The sequence below is a fragment of the Branchiostoma floridae genome, chromosome 11 (assembly GCF_000003815.2).
Source record: "Branchiostoma floridae strain S238N-H82 chromosome 11, Bfl_VNyyK, whole genome shotgun sequence".
Lineage (NCBI taxonomy): Eukaryota > Metazoa > Chordata > Leptocardii > Amphioxiformes > Branchiostomatidae > Branchiostoma > Branchiostoma floridae.
In genome coordinates, this window is record NC_049989.1 from 14,759,327 (window position 1) to 14,782,563 (window position 23,237).

A 23,237-nucleotide genomic window follows, 5' to 3' on the forward strand; every position below is an offset into this window, starting at 1 on the left:
AAAGATTGCCCACGTTTTGGCACGTACCAACAGAGGCTGTCAAATGATAGCAACTCGAGGCTATCAAACAGGTTTTTGAGATTCAGTGAAAACTTTCATCAGGTTGGTACGTCACTGAATAAATAATGTGTAATGAAGGCCTTCATTCATTGAACAAAGAGACCCTGTTTTACAAAACCATTGCTGTATTTCCACCGACGTTTCGGTGACCATCTGTCACCTTCAGGGCAATTCTGACTGGTTACCTGCATGAAAAATGCAGGTATTGATTCTGGTAGGGATCTTTGTGATTCCGGACCGATATCTTTAGAACCACTGGATGGATTGCGGTCACGTTTGCTATGGGGGGTAGATATTTTCAGCTATTATGCTATATCGTGCATTAGAAGTTTGCTGCAGTTTTGTGATTTGTGATTGGTTAAAAAAATATTTGCACCCCTTTTTTTCCAAAATTCAGAGTGGTGCAGGTAATAGTTGTTCGGTGCAGGTAATTTCCCATGCAGTGCAGGTATTCAGAAAAAATAATAGTATTTCGAGCCCTGCTATTACTAACAGTAATTGTGAAGCTGCTACCAGTGAAGCTACAGAAACATTCCCACGCTACCTATGCGACAGGGGCTTAACGTGTGTGGTTTTTTTTTTGGGGGGGGGGGGGGGGGTCCAATAGAACCAAACAAATCACAACCATATGTCACATTTATGTAAAGAAGATGGCATATTGTTGAAGATGAGTATAATTTGCTAATGACATATACCGCCTATACGGTACACAGGCGAAAATCATTGAATATGATCATATAGGCAAGCCTAGTACAGCCTGGCCAAAGACAAACACAGAAATTTTCAATCTACCCATGTCATATCCCGACTCCATATCTACGATCATCAGTATGCATTAGGTCCAATACATATGTACAAAGACTATATATTGCAACAGACTGAATCATGTTACTTGTTTAATATGTCTATACCCCATTTACGTCCATATTCCCGTAGCCACAGACGATGTTATTAAAGTTCATTCAAAACAACACCTACCCTGATCACCTCCCACAGCAATCTCGACATATCTATCACGCCGTGTACAAAACTCATCTTTCTCCAGCATTTCCTTGATAGCCGTGTATCCACTCACAACATGTACTTCCTTATTCATAAACCACTTCACACGGTAAACGTCGCCGAACTCTTTGGCCCACTTGTGAAGTTGGAGAGGCAGATTTTTCGTAAAGAAAGCTGGCATGTGGTGGACCAGAGGCCACCCCCCTGGCACCAGCGGTGGTAGGTTCCCTTGTACGTGTCCCTTCACCTTAAAAAATCTCACAGCTAGCACAAAGGTGACAATAAAGACCAGTAAGGTAGACAAGTCCATGGAAGTGAACGGGAAACTTTCTGGGATCTTGAAGGCCTGCGCCATCTTGGACATTCAGTAGGCTGTAGTCGACTCCATAAGTTGTTTGAAATGAGTAACGAAATAGGTTTAGTAATTTGTCAAAAGAGATAGCCGGCGACAGAGCTACCGATTGCAACCTCCTGTCAAACGAGGCAAGCTCAGTCCCCTTTTTAAATCGACCAATCAGATGCATATTTTCAGAATAGCGACCTCTGATTGGTCAATTGTGTGCACATGGTGGATTACACAAAAGTATTCGGATGATGTCTAAACTCTACGTGGCGGTCTGGCGGAGAGTACTACATAACTGTGGTATGGTAACGCGGTGTAAGCCGCGTGTGAAACAAGCTACGGAAACCCGATATTTCATGGTTAAGGTGGGACTACTCAAGAAAAACAAAGAAAAAGACTAGAGTTCCACGACCCCAAACCTTCACAAATAATGATATTAGCCCTTTCTAGTGAGGTAGCATATATGTTTTTCATTAGTTTTTATTTCCACAAATTGTACTCAGTTGATCATCTTCTCTACCCAAACAACACAAGTAGTATCCATAGAGGCAACTAGTATACTCTCATAAATTATGTAAATGTTAACCGCATTTGCATGATTTATGTCTAATGTTAACCTTTGCTTAAATTCCAAAAGCCACAAGGATGAAATGACTTACCACTGTGGAATTATAGCATTTTTAATATATCATGCAAATTAGGTGTTCATTTACATAATATATATCTATCATCTTTCTTCTTTTAAAAAGTAAAATAGGTCACATGTTTGATCCTGATTCTTTAAAAGATTTTGCTCAAATCATGAGCAATAATGAGCTTATTTACATAATTGATTGAATATTGAAAATCCATCGCATTGCATTATAGGACATTCAAAAATGCGACGGATATCAAGTATGCAAATGAACCTCTTTTCTGCAACTTACGACAAAATGCTGTAATAACACAGTGGGGATTTTATACTTGCGAGGTAGTACGTCCGAAACGTACTGCCACGCCCCATACGGAAAGCTATTAGATGCAACAGAAGTCAAAATGTAGCGATGTAGTACACATTTATGTGCAACGATTTCTTTCTTCACGTGCTGACTATCCTGAGTTTCAAAATTACAGATATTGATAATAGAATTTTTCATCAATCAGTGACTAGTTTTGACAGGTAAGCAAACATACCTCCAAATTTTCGATGACTGTCAGTCCATCATGATCACGGAGTGACCTACTTCTCGCGAGAGTTGCGAGAACTAGGTCGAGACTTGCGTGGATCTGTTTACATACTTGACTGATTAATCTCTTCAACAATGCAGATATTGAATGTTTCCACGGGAGCGGGACGAACTACAGAGGGGACGTGAACAAAGGTCGGTCCGGGGCCGAGTGTCTCCGGTGGGACACGGACGACAACAAGTACTACATCAGCCAGTACCCCTGGGCAAACCTGCAGGACAACTACTGCCGCAACCCGGACCCGCGGCGGGGGTGGTTTCTGCCCTGGTGCTACACTGCAGACGGCCCGGAGCCATGCGATGTTGTTCCTTGCAATAGTGAGTCTGATGAATCATTCTCTTAGATTGCCTACTAGTCAAGTGGCAGGGTATATTTTTACAAGGATGGGTTGGTAGTCCTTCTCCCTTAACGTGCTTGAGGTAGCGTTTGTATGTGTGTGTGTGTGTGTGTGTGTGTGTGTGTGTGTGCGTGTGCGTGTATGTGTGAATGTGTATGTGTACGAGTGTGTGTGTGAAGATGATATCTGGTTATTCGCCTTAACTTTTAACACAATGGGTACGTTTTTAAAAGCATTGTATATCAGCTATAAGTGAATGAAGTCTACGAAATGGCTATAACGTTCTTTGATAAATTGAGTGACGAGCGTACATGTAACTCGATAATGCCTGTATGGATTGTATTGATATTCATTATGAGAGTAGGTCTTGATGAGACCTAGAAATGATTAACTTTCCGCCCCCCCCCCCCCTTAGCGGATTGTCACGGCACTGCAGCAGGACGTATGGTTTTGCTATATTTTGCAGTTCACTAAAAACTCTGGACTGGCAATCATTTGCTACGATCTGATTAGAAATTGTCGACTCATCACAAAATATTTTTCTCTTGACATCTTTGCAGACAGGGGCTGTCTTGATCCGGGGAAACCTGAGTTCGGTCAGCGGAGGCCTCTTCTGAACTTCTACCCACTCGGAGAGTGGATCACTTTCATCTGTGACAAGGGGTACATAGTCCAGGATGACACCCTCCTGAACAGGGCGCAATGTGTCAGCAACGGTACAGGGCAGATAGGGAGGTGGTCTCCCTCTGAGGTACCCAATTGTGCCGGTAGGTTTTGCTAATAGACAGTGCATTTGTATATCTAGCCTCCATACGTAGCTTGACTCGGATGTATGGCGTTAAACGGTAATTAAATGATAGGAATTTCATACCTGCAACATGTGAAAGTTGAAAAAAGCGAAGGTGACCATCATTGGACAAAAAATATGTAAATCAATGCCTCATTTACATGATTGACGAGGAAATAAAGGTTTCTTTGCACGGATAAAACTCAAATATTTTTTTTCTCTGGTATACAATTAAATCAACATAGCCTTAACACATCATAAAGATTTGGAGGGGGTCATAATATTCTTTTCTGTTTCCCGTCTCCGTAGTGGACCACCATGCACGACTCGTGAATGATCTCCTGGGTCCGGACGTGTACAACAAGGCGCTGCCTCCCCGCAGGTTCAGCCGTCTGGACTTCCAGGCCTACATCGTCAACGTCGTGAATTTGGTAAGGACACACTAGCTTGATTTTATGTATGACATCTGCGCGCGCGTGCAGTTCCCTTATTCAGCTATCCTCCTCAGAAGATTTTGACAAGAACGCCCCTGCAGTTCGAGAGCAACCTGCTAGGGGACCTACACATATACCACGAATTCTTCACAAACTATCTGCCATAAAAAATCAAGACCATAGCACATCCAGGTCAAAACATTAAAAACCGGAAATTCTGCTGCAGTACCAAGGTCACATACTAGTGGGTCCAAAATTGACATTGACCTCCGTCTTTCCAACACCAACTCACATACCAAATATCATTGTAATCTATTCAGAGATTCTTGCGTTACGCTGACTAAAAAATCTAGAAACACAGATAGACACACAGACAGAGAGACACACCCAAAACTACATCTCCATTTTGCATGGAGATAATTACCGTCGATTGGTGTCAGTTTTCACCCTCTGCGAGAGCATTTCATATACATGTAATTTTGGCGCAGTCCAATGAGAAACTTAGTTTGGCGAAAATTTGTGTTAAAATACGTCATAATCAGTAGCTTTATCGCATGGCGCAACTAAAACGGATTCGATTTTCTTTAGAACGTTTTGTTTCTTTTCTTTTCAGGACGAAAGGGAGGAAATCATAATTTCTGACGTCAAAACAGAATACGTACGTTCCGTGTTTCCCTTGCCTATATTCCATATGATAATCTTAAAGCGTACTGATATCTGTTGTTTGTTTCAACCTTTAGTTTAGTTATGAGAAACTCAAATCGGCATGCAAACCGTTTTTCCATTGATGTCACTAGGAAAGAAGTAAGGGCCAGACAAATTGTTACAAAGATACAGAATATATAGAGGGCTTTGGCGTAGTTATCATGGAAGACAACGATTGGTTTTGTAATAGCACATCAAATTGATACTTGTTTGTAAATCGACAAAATTTAAAGATTGGCATGCCTTGTGAACTTGATACATGGAGTACAAAATTACGTCGTTTACGCTAATTCACCTTTATCAGCGGGGTAACCTATATCCATTGTTTAAAAAATACCCTGTTTAAAAAAACAATATATAGATTGCCTCGCAAATAAAGGTCAACTTCCGTCATACAATTCAAACAGACAAACAAACAAACAAACAAACAAACAGGTTTCTATCGTCTTTCAGACGTGGAAAGATAGGCGTTTGATCTGGCACACAGGGGACTATGGTGGCATAACAGATATAACTATTGCTGCGAGTCTTCTCTGGATGCCCAGTCTGATACTGAAAACAAAGTAAGTACATTTTGTACAATGACTATATTCAGAAATTCGTTAACCATAAGTTATGTAAGGATCAAATTTCCAAACCCGAGACTGCATGTAGCAGCTTTCGGGGCCAAAAAGTACAACATAAGAACAACAAAACACACATAACGTAAAATAGAGGCGACCATAATTTCTGTACATATTATTTGATAAACACCTTTTTATTTGTTCCTGCAAGCATCCCGGCCGGGGCCCGGTTAGGAATTGTGATCTTAGAATTGCAAATTTATCTACCAACAGTGCGGACACACAGTACAGTGGATTCCCTGAAGTAGAGTTGAAGGTGGACAACACTGGTGTGGTCCACTGGACAGTGGAGACGCTGACGACCACCACATGTGAGCTGGACCCTTACATGTTCCCCCAGGACAACATGACCTGTTCCATCTGCTGGACTGCTGGACAAAACTACCAAATGAGTACGTATCAAAGGAAAATAGCAAATTATAAAACCAACATCTGCCCAACTTATGTTTAAAATTTAAAGAAGGAATGAATTTCGTTCCTTATTAGTTTAAATTCAACGGTCGCACAAAGAATATAAAGAACCACCTTCAGGTCCTTGATACAGGACCGCTTTGAAGTTACCGGGCCCCGGCTTTATTTAAAGTCCGAGTTAAGTCAGAGTGTCCCATGGGGCCATGAACTGCTCGAAAAGGCCCCTTTTTCCAATTGTGACCAAAGCATGCCTTTTATCTTCCAAGGTAATACTAGCAGTTGCTGAAAATGAGAGATGCATATCTGCAAGATGTGAGACCATTTGCATATTTATGGTCTTCTTTCTTCATTGTTTTCATTCTAATGTTAATGTATGATGTCGTTTTGAAACTCCACACCATGTGACCAGTTATACCTGTGAGATACATTCTTGTGATTATATCTTAACTAGACATTGTTTGTACTTGTAGGCTGTTCGCAGTCGCCGAACAACGACGACCCAAATTTCTTGACCTGTACCAACTCCACAACGTCGATCAAGTATGGAGAATGGGGCGGGCACATCACCCTGTCTACCGACAACAACAACAACAAAGATGCCTGTCTCATCGTGAAACTTCAGCGGGACCCTCGGTATCAACTTACCTTAGCACCTTAGTTCCTTCCGTGCTTTCTTCTTTCGTTTTGAGGCTACCAACTTCAACTTGCTGAAGACTTTTGTAGCCTATATACTCATTCTTCACTTCATGAGTGAAGTGAGGAAAGTCGTGTAAAGTGCCTTTCCCAAGGGCACAAGATCGGTGACACGGCGGGGTTTGAACTCAGGACCTTCTGGAGCTAAGTCAAACGTGCTGCCGATTGCGCCACGTGGTCCCACATCAATCGGGCAACGTCCTTTTCCACCTATATCTCAGTGCTGTGTTTCTCTCTTTGCTCTGTACTAAAAGGTCCGGTGGCTTTAAGGTTATTCTCTACATTTCATTTCCATGGCAGTCTTGGTCTTCCCCTGCTTCTTCTTCCACCCAGTTCAAGATGTTCTTCACCATTCTGCCCCTGGCTGCGAAGAAAAATTATAGTCGGTCCACCTAACAAACTGTCAGGCTTGTACAAAATCTTTCCCCCTATTTCACGCACTTAAGTTCTGTAGAAAAAATTCACATTCCTAATGAAACTAAATAAACCCTCGATCATAAAACATATCTGTTCTTTTATCTCCACTACAACTCAAAAGTGTTGAGAAGTTATCTAGCGATAGTTTTATGTTGTATCTGTTAAATATATCTCTCCAACATGTCTTGCTGTGACCTGTACTTATCCCGGCGTGGCGAAAATGTGCAATAAAGGTCTTCATTCATTCAATAACTCGATATCTTTATACAGCTACCACCTGGCGACGACCATCTCTCCCTGCATCATCCTGGTGGTCCTGATGATCATCACGTTCCTGTTACCCATCGAGAAGGGGGACCGCATCTCCTTCAGCGTCACCGTCATGCTGTCCATGGTCGTGTCGCTAGTCGTCGTCACTGGATTCCTACCCGTAAACGGAACCCTACCATTCATTGGTAAGCATATTCTGGCCTAACGTTACCCAAGATATAGCACATTTTGGTCTAACGTTACATTCTGGTGTGTCTTTTCTTGGTACATACTCTCATCTTCATTAGTCCTCCCAATTGAGCATTATCTTTTTATGTCGATGCTAGGGCAATTTGACTTTGTTACGGCTCACAATATATACAAAAATATGGACCACATTGGTTTGGAAATTGTTATGAAAATTGAAAAAAAAAATGGAAAAATGGTTTGACAATTGTTATATTTATTTTAGCAAAGATACAAGATATACAACAGTGGCAGCCAATAGGCTAACTTGGTGTCAGGACATTGCTTGTGTTGTATTTAGAACAGTCTGTTTTTTTAAGGGGGCAAACCCCAGTTTCTCGCCCCCATTGAAACCTATAGTTAAGAGACTTTTTTCAACGATGCCGTATTTGAAAAAAAAATTCCCGGGAACTACGCCTATACAGAAAGTAAGCATGTACCATATTGTCTAACATATCTTATTTACAAGAAAATTCTAGTACTACAAATCTCACAATAATGAATATTCTAATGCATGTCGAAAGCCCATGGCGGTGACGTCATCGGTCAAGCGGCTCCGGCCCCTTCACTGTTTGCGTCCTCGGAGCGATACCAGGAAGCCAAGATTCGGCGACAAAAACGTACCGAAAACAGCATATAGGGGTCGAATTTTATACTACCAGCGATTTGGATCCGCTACGCTAATTGTACACTGAGTAACTGGGCACAAAACGGATGCTAAAATCCCCTTACTCCGAAATAAGTTGGGACTACCACGGATAGTTACTCATAGGCTATATTTCTCCACTGTTTAAATACTATTGTTAATGTATTACGTGGTTTCCAAAGTCCACACCGTGTAACATTCCTGTACATGTACCCATAACAGCTATCTTGATCATCGTGTCCATGGGAATGATGGGAATCTTCACCCTGACGACCCTCCTGGTTCTCAGCATCCACAACAAGAAGGGGACCCTGCCTGGCTGGGCACGGACATTCTTCCTGCGCTACTTAGCAATGTACGTATGAAATCGCAATACCTTAACCACTCATCTTTTGGAAAAGGAATTTTTTGGCGACGCCTCATGCGACGAGCCTAACAGTATAGTGTGCGTCCGTTTGACAAGAATTCCCAAAATTTCGTAGGCATCTGTGGACTTCTTCCCCGCATGCGTAGTTGTACCATGCCTGTCTGCAATCTGCATTCTTCCGTTCCCCGAAGGGAATTTCCAAGTACCCGAGTGTAACTGATACTCAGGTTAGGCTGGTAAAATGCGCTGGAAGAGGAGGGATGGGCTCCAACGGTAGCTTCCAATACCGTACCCAACAACCCAACGGCCTCACGGCCTCAAAATTAGACTTAGTCTAACCTTAGTTTGTTGAAAAGTAATATAGTCGTATTTACATATTCATTTCCTTCTAAATGTTGAATGTCAACAGAGCTGTTTTCAAAGGAGACCTTACGAAGAAGTTGAACGACGACAGCGATGATCCATTTGACGGTGTTGGCAGTGACGGCATCTACACGAAGAAGAAGGGCAGGTTTGGCTCGTACACTAACGACGCCTTTGAGCAGGAAGACTTTGCAAAACCCTCCTCGGTAAAGATCAAACCAAACAATGAAGCTGGGGCCGCCATGTCCCGTTTGGAGGCCAGTGTTAGCAAACTGGCGGCTAGCATCGATGCCTTAGCACAGGCAACAAGTGGAGACGATGAAGAGACGACGGATTATGCTTTGTTGGCTCATGTTCTGGACAGGCTGTTCCTTATGCTGTATGTTGTGGGTATCATCATCGCTGTTCCCTGTACTCTATACTTTGGGCGTGTTTAGGACGTTGACGATTTTTTATGGGACACCAAAAGTTTTGATTTAACATTCCCTACCATAATATAAGACTCTAATTAATCATAATACCACCAAAGAAAGTAAAAATGAATTTAAGATCTATTAGTGCCGAGGCTGTAATTTTCGAGATATTCACACAGCAGACATTCAGATGTTCCAACACATTTTTAAAAAGGCTTAGATAATGATGCATTTGAAGACAACAAGGTCAAAACTTTTGAATCATGAGAAATGGAAAAGAAATAGCTTCCTGTTTATTGTAATGAATACATCTGAAAGTACATCTGAAATTGTATTTTGGACTATTCGGAAGCGCCTCCTAGTGATAGGTGGTGATACTACTACAACTACGACGACAGAAGGTTTACTAAACCTTTTTCTTCGTTCTAATTTGATATCATTGCTACATCGATAGAGGATACACTAATATTTGTTGGAACAAGTTGTTTCAGGAAACATAGCATCACTTATTTCAATTCTGCACAAAACATTTTAGTAGGAATGTTATTTTGATCAATAGTGCAGGACTTTTCTAACCTTAGGCAACTAAAAACTAATACAATTATATCTATAATGTATATATCTGTATATCTGTATCTATATCTGTCTCTGTCTCTCTCTCTCTGTCTCCCTCTCTCTCTATATATATGTATATATATGTATGTATATATACGATTATGAATACATATATAATCCATGATGAAGAAGTAAACTATGTAGCAAAATTCTTATGCCAGGGTACTATGAAGAAAAGAACTCAACTAAAACTTCAGAAAATCATACCTAGTAACGTTAATCATTATGATATTATATTGATGTTGGTGACAATCTTTCTTTAACAGGATTGTATATTTTCAAATGAAGCCTAAAACACTCTGAATACTGAATCAAAGCTGTACGGTTAAAAGTCTGCGTAAGACTAGTTTATGTGCTGGAAAATACAGTTCAACTTCGATTCAGAATAACTTCTATCAACATAGATAAACTTTCAAGTTAACATTCTATAGAGTCCATTCCAAGACACCGTGCGGATGTTTGTTGCCATTGTTTAGAATTGATTTTAAAGTTTTGTAATTATATGTCTAGGACATTTGATAATTCAGAAATATTTTTAAAACTATTTCAACTTGATAAATATTTCCCTGGGCCAGTAAAACTTTGGAAATATTCATGGTGTGGTATTGGATACTTCTAATGGTTTCTAAATAATGATAACAGCATTCTACCATTATTTACCATTTTCTACCATTTTTTGTAAATGGTTCAGTGGGCTGGGAAGATAGCAATTCACACATCCTTGCAAAGTATGGTTGGGTGCCATGCAACAATGGCCCACCACAAAGGATCCACCAGTGCCCAGCAGTGAAATCTAAAAATATACAGATGCAACAATAGGGCTTACTTTTATGGGGGCAATAAACTAATTTCACCATTTGGCAAAGTTTACAAATATTCGTAAATATTTGTAAATGTGAAATATTCACGCACAATTATTCTAAATGAAGATATGTTTGTACAGTTACTTTCAAAATATTTCTAAAATATTCAAAGGAATTCAAAAAGATGAGTATTTTCTTAGTCAATTTTTTAAAAAGAATTTGAATATTGTGGCTCAGATATTCTTTTATTCAAAATAATTCAGACTAATTACAAATATCACCTAAAAACCCGCATGGTGACTTGGAATGGACTCTATAGTAATCCTAATTATGATGATAATTATAGTTGTGACACGAACAGTAAAACGAACAATACTAATGATATTGATAATACCATACCGTTAGTATATTGCTGTGAGTTATGCATTATGGCGATGTCCTGTTTCCATTTCCAATTAAGGCCATGTTGATTTAATTATATGGATGGCATCCGCGCGCGAATTACCTGCCGTCCGTTTCCAGAAATAAAAGCTTTCCACCATGCTTTAAATCATACAAAGCAGCTGTTAAAGGAGCATATACATACCATAGATTGAAAGAAAAATATATCCGGAAACATACACTAATGCCAACGTCAATTCCAATGTCAAAGAAGAAGACTGTGAAAACAAAAATGAAGAATCTATTGTTCGGTGTCCAAATCTCTGGGTTTGGCATTTGTTCAGCCTTCCAGATTTTATAATAAATACAACTTTTTTTACCAAACTTTTTCTATTCGCACGTTCGCATCAGTTTTGGTAGTCCCATAGGATGCCATCCATATAATCAACATGGCCTAACCAGACTCAAAACCAAAGTTCTCTACAGCAGCAAGTGAGCTTCTCCTGCCAGAATTCGAACTAGTTTCCATCCCCACATCTACGTCCTTGTTTATAGGCTTATAGTAGCATAAAGCTAACACTACAGATATGACCATAATCAGACATGTCCCAGCAAGCAACAGCGTGAAATACAAACCAATGGTGGAGCGGTCGTACACCCAACATGCACCGCGGGAGTCACGTGACGCGTCATCGCTTACATCACCTTGCCGGAGTTCACAGGTCAGGTCAAAAAGGGCACCTATAAGGATGGGAGAAGGGATGGACCCTAGAGGTGGTGTGGAAAAGAATAAGAGTCATGTATGTGTTTGTTTGTTTTTGTTTGTTTGTTTGTATTCCATTGCCAGTAAACTGTCTCGTGAGGTCACACGCCGTTTTTTTCATGTATTCTGCATATCCGCTCAGATTTATTTGATACACCTTTCTCACGCGGCGGCCATGATAGATCGAAGACGAGGTCAATGAGGCAAACAGAAAAAAATTATTTCTAAAATCAGCTGCCATTTAGTTTTCACCCAAACCACACAACTTTTCACAATATAAGATCAAATAATAAATATTATAACCGAAAGATATAGCAATTTAGAGTAGCGTAGACTGATCCCATAGTCCCTCAAGAGATGCAAAATAAAAACATAATGATGCAAATATTTGACGGACATGCAGCCGTTCTCTTATTGGTCTATTTCCTAATTGGCAGGCTGTCATTGCTTGAACTGCTAATTATGATGGACAGTCTGTTTGTCTCATTGAACTCGTTTTAGATCTACCATGGCCGACGCGTGAGAAAGGTGTATTGAAATTGCCAATGAGTAACATGTAAAACATACCTAACAGCCTAACGAACACCATCTGGGTTCCGACTGCGAAGGCAGATAAATGCTCAGGAACACACCTATGTCGGAGTACCAAACAAATTGAAAGATGTTAAAGAGTTATTTCATCAACACAGCTTTTATGAGCGGAGAAAAGTTGTATTCGCATATGGGTCACTTTATTCTTCTACTGTGATGCAAACATATTCTAAGGAAACAGCGGCGCACCAAATTATGCGTCTTGTTTACTTTATGAACATAAACAGCAAAAACGTAATGGCACATTGAACACAAGACGACATTTATTGGACACTGAAAGATTATAATTTAGGGATCCTTGAAATATTAATAAACCATTGGAAGATCATGTTGAATATAAAAAAATCATTGGATCATCGGAAGACATTCTAGGATATCAAAAGATCATGGAAGTCATTGAAATTTTAGTGAGATATATTTTGTGGATGACCTTAGAGATCAATAGCAGTGATTTCTTGACCTGAGGGTAAAAAGAATTGTGTTGCCAAGGCAACCGGTTGTTGACAGCCATTTTTGACGAAATCGCTAATTTCGGTTTTAACACTGTATTTTTGAGGTTTTCTTGCTACATAACAGCTATTTCCTCACATACATAACATTTATGTGTATCCTTCATAATTAAACGCGCATAAATTATGCTAATTTCATTACGCCATCGATCAAAATCCAAGATGGCGAACAATATCACCAGATTAGGTATGGCTACCTTGTTATCCCCTTACATTTTTACTGGTATTTTTTCCATAAAAACATAATTATGCAAATAAAATTTTGCTATCTTTTGCAATTATTTGCTTTAAAAATGTATTCAGTTGAAAGTTGGAGGACCTAAGATGGCGGACCTCAATCGGTAGCTTAGATATGTATGACGTAATTTTGTGACGTCATGTTGACGTCATTCTACTGACAACATAAGTATTGACATTTTTAAGTTTTCTGGGAATATCCCTTTTCCCTGGTCCCAGCCAACAACATCACATAAATAACATCATAATGACGTTATATACGTTATAATGACGTCAAATCCCTTGTAAATCATAGATTTGACGTCGACATCATTGTCTAAAACATTGGTGATTATACAATGTCATTTAGTTAAATGAGTTACAAAACGCGGGCCTAAGAAGCACATATTGTCCCAGATTGACAACAAAAAAAGCCCGGTCTGAATAGGGTTAAGAAGCAGCTTAGCTTGTCCACTGACTCACTCACCTGAATGCAATAATATATGCTGGGGGTGACAGAGCCGACATGAAGACACTTATCAGGAACATCAGAAAGAATAACACGTACATCTGCCAGCAACCGGACACACAGCGGCCTGACGTCACACTACCTCCCCCTGTTGTTGTTTGATTACCCAACATAGTAACTGCTGCAGTTAGCTGAGGTGAAACACAACTGCATTCCCCAAACATCTGTGACAAAAAGAAATAGCAAAAGCTCAGAAAATACTAGACATACAGCGGTTTACTAGTATCAAGGAGTTTGAATCTAGATTGAACCCCCTTGCTGGTAAGCCAATGGCAATGACTGGTTAAAAAACACATTCCATGTTTTCTTTTTGCACTAAAACTTTAAACTTAACCATTCTTTATAAGAAAAAAAGCAAATGTCCTTTTGGTGAACAATATAAACCTCAGTCCGGATATTGGAGTCTATCTTTCCTTGGCCATAAGATGTTTACCGGATTTTGGACCGATTAGAAAATGAGCAGGTCTTTTCGGCAGGCGTTTTCGGGCCTACACGTTCAATAGAATAACAAGAGCGAAGTAGAGGAGAATTGATAGTCATTTATACAGGTTTTCTACACTCAAACAGAGCGTTAGCTTTAGAGCAGCTGCAGTTAGCGTTGTTAAGAGGAAGATAGGATCATTTTAAAACGTTGGATTTTACTCCATCAGAGTCCTTTGTAGCGAAATGGACCACTGTTTGAGCATCGCCCATTCACAAGTTTTCACAGATAATAAGGCCCAGGTTCAGGTCCAGACCTGATCCTCTGGACCTGGACCTTACTTGTACCTGAATTTTCTGCACCGGTGTACCCACTATAGCTACCATCCTCCTACGCAGGGACATCCAACAGCCAAACTGCCTGTCTGCATGTGCCCTGCACTTTCAACCGTCACTCTAAGTTCCTGTGGACGTCCCCCCACCAAGCCAGCTGTCAGCCAATCAGAGAATAGGCTTTCCGTTTTCAAGTTCAAGTTTAAGTTCAAGTTTTATTCAAATTCAGACTTGCAGGATGTCCATCCTGAATTGCTCTGAACATCACAATTCCACTGAAGTGCATTAAAAACAATACAGGTTACCAATCCATATAAAAATATAGGTCATTAAAATATTTGAACACTGATTTCATTAAATATCAATTACGTGGTACGGCAGATCATCTGTGTTCTTTATCTGTTACGTGTAAACATTAAACTGACTGAAACAATTACAAGTAATCTCTGAACACATATCAAAATGCACTGAAACAAATGAGCGGAGACCAGGTTAGAAATACCGGTTTCAAGGAACCGTTATGAGTTTAAAAGTCCAACCATGTATGGGATTGGTGAGTTCATATAACGTGTTCGGCGACACAATGGGGTATCCAACTTGTGCGAGTTGCGGGTTTGGCGTCCTGAAATCTCCTGCCGGAGGGGGGGTAGCCAGTTTCGGAACTCGGAGTTTAGCAGGGACTTGGCGAAAGAGCGACAAATGCAGACCCGTCGATCGAACAAGGTGGAGAGGTTCAAAGTCTGCATTGCTGACTCGTAGCTGTGATAACGGGGACCAAGTATGATCCTGCAAGCCCTCTTCTGGATGCGTTCCAGGCTAGCGGTTTGTTTCACAGTGAGGGAAGAATGCCATACAGGAGTCGCGTACTCAAGTGCCGGACGGATGTACGCTGTGAAGACTGTTGTGAGGTCGGCGATCGACACACCAAAACGTTTGAGTCTGCGCAGTAAATACAGTTTCCTGTTAGCACTTGAGGTCATGTTGATGACGTGAATGTTCCACTTCAGGTCGTTTTGAACCGTCACACCGACGACCTTGACGGACACCACGGTTTCTAGAGCTTGACCTTTCAAAAGCTGTCTCGCATGAATAAGGGTAATCTCATTAATATTTATAAGCAGGGTAGTCAGGAACTAAGGGTGACGGTTGAATGAGCAGGGCACATCCAGACAGGCAGTTGGCTGTTGGATGTCCCTGCGTAGGAGGATGACTCAGTATAAGCTATGGTCTGACCGAACAACGAACCAACCTGTGGGTCACCCCCAAGATCTGACGAACACCCAGCATGGCATGGCGACACGTACTCATTCCCGTCTGCGCCACATACTACGTCATAGACAGCTGGGCATGCGCAGTCTACACTGCACGACGATCCAACCGGAGACGAAGGACTGAGAGCAACATTTGATATTTACTATGTTATCATACGTCTATATATATCCATAAAATAGACAGTTTTGGGTGAGTCTGTATGTGTGTGTGTTTTGTGTTTCCGAATTTTTTGAGTTAGCATAACCAATGAGGTTTTTAACCTCCTTGGTATAATTCAAGCACCTCTGGATCAAGGAGGTTGCTCTGGATGGATTACGATAATATTTGGTATGTGGTTAGGTGTAAGGAAGATGAAGGTCAAGGTCGATTTGGGGCCTCCTGGTTTGTGGCCTTGGTAGTGCAGCAGTTCCTTTTTTGCATCTTTTGGTCGGGACCTGCTCTCGTCTTGATTTTTTGTGTGGCAGATAGCTTGTGATGTAGCTAAGAAGATTTGCCGTATGTCCCACCTAGCAGCTTGCACTAGAAATGCAGGGGCATTTCCCCCCAATCTTCCAAGTAGAAGAACTTAACAAAGGAACGAAGGTGCCATGATATTTAGTATGAAGGTAGCTTAGACGGAGACGTACACAATGAAGTGCAACTTACCCAAATTTAGACTTGATTTGCATTATCGATGAGGAAAATCTATATTTGCAGTGCTTCCAATTACTGGACTCAAAATACATATACCATTTGTAGGTGGAATATTAGCAGACACCAATGTTGCAAATAAGTTCCTAATTTGCATAATCAATGCAAAAGTGCCACAACTCTTCTAAGTGGTAAATGATTGGACAGTCACAATTGTGACCAGTGTAAGTTAGTTAGAGGTGTACATGACCAAGCATGGGTTATGTAAATGTGGAAGCTAAATCCCATTTTCAGCTTGTGTTGGAAGTTGCAATTTGATCTTGATACGGAAACATTGATCTTTACCATTGTATAAAAAAAAAGTAAAGCTAGACACAAATTTGAAGACACACTTGCACAAAAGGCAAGAATTTATCAATTTTAGGATGCGACATGAGCATGTAAAGAAAGATATTATTTAGCGTGCTGAAATCCAAGACCTGGAGCACAGGGGAGATGGACCAACAGAAAAGGTAACCCCAAAACTAAGGGAGCTCACAAGCTGCAAAACACAGTGGGAGAAGATGAAGAAAAATTAAATTTAGCTGCAGAATATTATAACAACTGATCCATGAAGAAATTGGTAGATGATGATCAACTGAAGATAAATCTGAGGAAAATAAAAGTCAATATTGTATTTCTTTTGATCTACCTGTTGTCCACAGTCTCACACTTGAGCAGCATCACCGGACTGAGGAGGAACAAGATGGCGGTCAGGACGATACACATCTTGAGGTTCCCCGTCACACCCATTCGCTTCCACTTCATCACAGGACCCGATAGGAGACTGCCGATTATGCAGCCTACTAGGATGATTGCCCCTATAACAGATACAATGATATAACGCTTTGTAAAAATTGGGTCGTGTGTGAACTTTTAAAGCAAAACAAATGGCGATGTGATATCTTTTAACACATAATACGTCTTAAAGTTTGATTTCCAAATTACTGTCTTAGGCTTTCATACAGACGATTTTTTTTATTATTATTGACGTATGGATGGCTAATGCAACAACGCGGAAATCGACGTTTTAAACGTTTTGTCCGTTTATTAGGTATTTCACTGAAGTTGCGACACGTTTGCCGGTCGCGGGGTGGCTACGATCTAGATTGGAGTAGTGTTACCATTGGGATTATCATACAATAAAGTGTAAAAAGATCCGTTTTTAAAGTGTAAAAAGACAGTGAGATACCAACTTTAAACGACGCAATATTTCTCCCTCACTAGTGCTTCAATAACTCCTTTAGCTGTACCTGAAGTTGAGATAAACGTTTTTGCAAACATAATCCTTTGTTGATACGTAATTGACAATTTCTTTACCTATGCTACTCAATATAAAGTAAATGTTATCTGAATATCTTTCTGGGCGTAAAGGTGCTTTAAACCCAACAGCACGATTGAAACGTTTGTGGTAGCATTCGTATTGTTTAAAGGCACATTAGAGTTTGTAAACGAAATATCTCATTATTGTGCATTAGAAGTGAGAATCACCAAATATGAGCGAAGCCATGCTCGGCGTCATCCAAAACTGGTTCTCCATGAACTTCGGTGCGAATGTACCAAGTGCGGAAAGGTTGAAGTAGAGACCGGTCGCTGCAACTGTGGTGAACACTATGGTGGGGTTCCGAGCCAGTAGTGCCAGCGAAGACAAGAAACTCTACAACGGGACGAAACACCGACTGTTATTACATCACTTGAGCGATTTCACGTGACGTCATCACTATGCCGTCCGCCATGTTGGTTTCCCTATTTGCATTTCAGTGAATCAAAGCTTAAGTACGTATCATATACTAAATGTTTCCTTCATGCTTATGTAAAGATTTTCTGACCCTATAAGATAACCACTATGAAATGTCTACAATTGGAATTCGAAAGAAAAAAAAAGCAGAAAAAAATGACCATGAACGATGAAGTCACAACAATAATATTTCACAACAATAAGCCCTTTCGCACATTATAGTACGCATGTGCAGCAATAGGAATTCTGGGTAATATGTCAAAGGTGAGGTGATGGCCAATGAGACAGTCTTGTCTAAACTATTGTTGCATAATATCAACAGTAATGGCGCCTGCAAAATGTTTACAGTCAAGGGTAGGGGTGGGTACCGGTACAGAAAGTTCAGGTCCAGGCCCGGTCCTGATTCAGTATGTGAAAAGTTGTGAATGGACAATTCTCAAAACAACGGTCCATTTCGCCACAAAGAAATCTGTTTTGTGGAGTATTCAACTCCCACTCGTATTTTAAAATCCTACAAACCTAACTGCCTCTGTACGATTGACTGTAAAAGTTGGCAAAACTTACTATAGACGCTACTGTCACTACGGAGTATGGTACTCAGGCAACTGATGTTGTGAAGTCAAAAATTTGACTGTTCAATTTTTGTGTTGGAAATTACAGTTCAACTATTTCAAGAGTAAATACTCCTAGTGTTTCGACAGTTTTTATCAACATTGTAAGACATTAATAAGTTTGTTACTTACTTTTATGCCGTTACCATGGTGGGGTGCCTTCACAGTAGAAGCATGGGCTTCAGACACTTTGGTTGCGCGGATTTTGGCAGTCCCTTGAGAGAATATGTAGAAGCGTTATCTCGCCATAATGTTGATACATGATATTCTTGTTGCATACCGTTACAATTAAAGTTGAATACATGTATTGCCAAGTATAAAATTATAGTAAATTGTTAATAGCGAAGCTTAACTGTGGAAAGGTAAGAAATGAAAGAATTATATAGTATTACGTTCCACGCCATCTATTTTTTACCTGGAAGTTCCTTTGGGTAGCCAGCGATGGGCAGCACCAGAAGCCAGGCCAGACATATGCATCCTACATGGCCTACCCACCATGCACCTAGCCAGCGTGGATCAGCAACGCCACCAGGCGGTCTGTAAAGGTATGACAAAGTAACATAAATTTATTCACGTTGAACCGTCCTTTGAGCAGACTTTTTTCATAACAAGCCAAATGCAAATAGCCAGTGATACAGCGTGTTGTTTTTCCATACAACGTGTCAGTTGCATTCTCAGTTGTCAAAATACTGTTTGTAATAATGTCCTTATTTAATATCAAAATCCACTACATGTAAATAGAAACTCCCTCCAACTTTTATTTCTCTTATTCTGGTGACCGAATCTTTATAATCTTAAACGGTACTCGTACTTACGGCATGGCATTTTCCTGGTCAAAGTCTATGTAAAGAGTCAATAGTTGCCCTCCTAACATATATCCAACGGCTGGACCAACGTAAGACATTGCGAAGAAGATACCTACATGCAATATGATTTTTAAAGATAAGTTGATGACACATATTAATATTGACATCGAAAAGGATATTTGCTGCTCATTGAAACTTTTTCAATTATTATGTGTAAGAATGTAGAAACACTACTAGATATGCAATATTTAGGAGCAGATATGGCACGTTTCAACCATCTCCGCCCCATGCAAAAATGTACTGTTCTAAAAGAGAATTGAAAAAAAGTTACTCCCGTGCGCTACACCCCCCCCCCCCAAAAAAAAAACGAAATTTGCTGCCGCCGCCTCTGCAAATGATGACGTACTGCACACTTCCAAGGACGTAAGCAGTCTGTGTGTCTTCACTACTCTGTGCACATTTCAAACAACATGTACTTGCCTTGATAGATTCCCGCGGAATCCGGTGCCACACTCTGCTCCATGTACTGTGGTCCGAGAATGAAGATGGAGATACCTCCAGCGCCATTCAACACTTGAGCTTGAAAATTTCGGACATATATCTTTAATGTTAATATTACATTCATTGATAATCGCCAATGGTACCAATCTCTGTAGAAAGGTTCTAGCAGAGGCAAGATACAAAAAGCTACCTGTTCAAGAAAGAATTTGTAAGCAGTGCACAACGAATGCAGTAGAAAACAATAGTTCGGAGACCTCATACCTCCATGAAATATTCTGATTATGCAAATTACTTTCACATTTACCAATCTCTGTAGAAAGGGTCTAGCAGAGGTCACACACCAGGGGCCCCAAAATTGACCTTGACCTTCGTCTTCCCAGTCCCTACCCACATACCAAATATCATCGTAGTCCATCAAGAGGTTCTCAGGTTATGGTGTCCACAAATATCCGGAAACACAAACACACACACACACACACACACAGACAGACAGACACACTCAAAACTATACCTCCATTTTTCATGGAGGTAATAAAACCCATTTTATTTGTGAAAGCCCCCAATTCGATGCCGACAGAAAAAGGCTATTTGAAAGAGTGACCGAAATCACGCCGACATTTCCATTGTTAAAAACGCCACAAAAGATTCTCTCCTACTAAGATCATCGAATCAATCTATTATAGAATACATGGGCGCTTTTCATTTTCAAAGATGTCAAACCCCGTAATAGTTACGTAGACTTAGTACCCTATTCTGTATCGTATGTACATTCATCCACTTAATATTTATATTTAGAATTTAGTTTATCTACATGTACTTAGACAACATTCATTCATCTCATGCATTTAGTCTTTCTTCTCTGGGCATGAATTTACAATAAAACATTTAACATAAACAAAAACTGTTTTATAATACAGCGCATATCGCGCTGGTAACTGCATAACACCAATCTTACTAACCGAATAGGAAGACATAGAAGAAATTCGACAACTCTCCGGATTCGGCTACGGATTCGGTGCTGTAGTTTTCTGAACTTGTTCCATTGCGAGGACTGCAAAGGTTGTTGGCTGCAGATCCAGTCTCGTATAGCCCCGTGGCGAAATGCGGGATGGCGAAGAGGAGGGACCCGCACCCTAGTAGGAAGACCCCGGTTGCAATCCAACGGGGTTTACATCCAGATCCGCCCAAGTAAGAAATGAAAACACACAAGGAACCAAACCCGATCTCGTAGCCAGAGGAGATTAATCCTGTGTGAACAAATGGTAGCATCTACGTAAACATTAACCTGGAATCCAGTCTACCGTGGATTGGCCAGGTTACCTTCGGGACAGGAGGGTCTTTCCACCGCCTGGGTAATCTTTCACACCCGGTAGGAGTTTTGCACGGCTAATTATCCCACTGGGCTAAAGTCTAACCGCGTGAAAATCCTACCGGGTGTGACCGATTACCCCTGCGGCTGGGAGCTACACTGGCCCCGTACAAAGCCTGCACTAACTACGGTAGGCCGAGCCAGTAGTAAACTGGATTCCAGGTTACGTAAACATAACAGGTGTTCTTTTAGTAGAAAAAACATAGTGGTTAGGGACTCTACTTTTTTGTAATCAAGAACGTTTGATGATCAATTTGTTACAACCAGAGGAACAATGACATATGTGCTTATTTCTTAGTTATACTGTAATAAGACGTGAATCGAATTTAGATTTGTACTGTTTTGCTTTTTAGGGCACTGAGTGTAAGCAAGGTATGAGAAACACATTTGTTTTAACAGTGCCCTAGTCCTGTATTAGCCATTTCTAAAACACTTATTTTTTTTCACTTCAGAGCTCGAGTAGGATATTACGTTAATCATGCACTTAGTCTACTTTGTAGGGTATCAATAAGCTGAGATTGCATTCCCTTCAAAGCTGCAAGAAACCTTACAAAGATATTACGTTTTACAAAAACTATGGTGAAACTGTCATCAGTAACCCCACTGTGCAGTCAGGCACACAAGACAGCGATAAGCCAGATTTGGGCATGTTTCCCTAGGAAGCATGGAGGTCCATGTAGAAAGATCACAGTTTGTAGACATGTTTGTATGATGCACTGATGTTGCAACTTCTCTCACTGAGCCTTGGTAGTCAATGCTAAAGGGTAGATTTAGCTTTCTATGGAAAAAATATGGCAGGAAAATCTACTTTTTGTATTGTCCAAATATTACGCAGTATAGCTTTAAGCGTCAGGTAAGGTAAGGCTGCCAGTTAACGTACAGGACCAGTTTACGGTCGGATAGCAACATGGCCCCACTTAGAGGTGTACGTGTTAATCACGTTGCAAAAATTTGCAATGAGTATTACACAACTTTTATGGCACGTCATGGGCCTGGGCCGGTTTTACGTGACGTTATACTGAGAGGCCGGTCACAAAGGTCGTGCGATCGTCGTATGATTTTGATGCCATAGGATTTTCAAGACAGAACCAACCAACGACATGGATCCAAAACAGCCGTTTGTGTACAAAGACAGTCGAACTTTGCAGGACACGTACAAGGCTGTCGTCCAAAATCCCGCCGAGGTTAGCGATCCTACGACGATCGCACGACCTATTTGACCTAGCCTTAGGTCGCAAACTGTACTCCTCGGCCATCTAGCTCCTCTGGTGTGTTTTCTTTCTATTGGCCAATTTCTACTGTTTTTTCAGCGACCTGGGGAGCCTGGTAGAGGCTATATTTGACCGCGCCTTGAGGCAAATTTGGCGGTCTAACCTCATTAGAGTAATTGCAGGCGATGGTAAGGTAGACCAAGGAGCTTTTGTCAAGAAAAGCTCATTGGATTGACACACGTTATCGTGGTTTGTTTGTTGACCACTCTGGTAATTTTTTTTGCAGGTAGTGTTTGAATATAGGTGAGAGCGCTAAAAATAACATACCACGCACTTTTCCATCCGACGATCTACTGTTTCGTCAAATGGGCTAAATATTTTGGCTCTGCCTAATCGTTTTTAGAAAAAAAAATCATTTTCCATAATTCGACTGTATAAAAGTACTGGTAACCTTACTTCATGGCTCATGACCGCACCTGTTTGTGACTCAGTAGCTGAAATCGTTTCTCCAGTGTCGTCAGAGCGCTGTTGACGAAACCGCTCGCAATGGCTCCTTGGGCGAAAGCAGCACAGGACA

The 23,237-nt window shown here is 40.7% G+C and overlaps 3 protein-coding genes across 3 annotated transcripts in view; 1 reads left to right on the forward strand and 2 right to left on the reverse strand.

Annotated features, from left to right (window-relative positions):
• Positions 1–1,522, reverse strand: part of LOC118426453 (cytochrome P450 2D4-like) — a 6,933-nt gene extending 5,411 nt beyond the window's left edge. Inside the window, exon 1 of the mRNA XM_035835857.1 lies at positions 1,039–1,522. Within this exon, the coding sequence (XP_035691750.1) occupies positions 1,039–1,426 (388 nt within the window). The 5' untranslated portion in view covers positions 1,427–1,522. The remainder of the gene's footprint in view (positions 1–1,038) is intronic.
• LOC118426452 (acetylcholine receptor subunit alpha-like) overlaps positions 1–9,530 on the forward strand; it is a 16,615-nt gene extending 7,085 nt beyond the window's left edge. Inside the window, exons 3-12 of the mRNA XM_035835856.1 lie at positions 2,713–2,949; positions 3,530–3,736; positions 4,066–4,187; positions 4,804–4,848; positions 5,349–5,458; positions 5,732–5,910; positions 6,400–6,562; positions 7,310–7,494; positions 8,403–8,535; positions 8,957–9,530. Coding sequence (XP_035691749.1) covers positions 2,713–2,949; positions 3,530–3,736; positions 4,066–4,187; positions 4,804–4,848; positions 5,349–5,458; positions 5,732–5,910; positions 6,400–6,562; positions 7,310–7,494; positions 8,403–8,535; positions 8,957–9,347 — 1,772 coding nt within the window. The 3' untranslated portion in view covers positions 9,348–9,530. The remainder of the gene's footprint in view (positions 1–2,712; positions 2,950–3,529; positions 3,737–4,065; positions 4,188–4,803; positions 4,849–5,348; positions 5,459–5,731; positions 5,911–6,399; positions 6,563–7,309; positions 7,495–8,402; positions 8,536–8,956) is intronic.
• A 1,449-nt stretch (positions 9,531–10,979) lies between these two features.
• On the reverse strand, positions 10,980–19,706 carry LOC118425276 (solute carrier organic anion transporter family member 4C1-like). The gene is made up of 9 exons (XM_035834073.1): positions 19,589–19,706; positions 19,189–19,310; positions 18,906–18,988; positions 17,916–18,081; positions 17,077–17,245; positions 15,733–15,874; positions 13,689–13,894; positions 12,453–12,517; positions 10,980–11,890 (listed from the first exon to the last, which is right to left on the reverse strand). The coding sequence occupies exons 1-9, from the start codon at positions 19,675–19,677 to the stop codon at positions 11,577–11,579; spliced, it is 1,356 nt and encodes a 451-aa protein (XP_035689966.1). The 5' UTR covers positions 19,678–19,706; the 3' UTR covers positions 10,980–11,576.
• Positions 19,707–23,237: the final 3,531 nt, after the last annotated feature.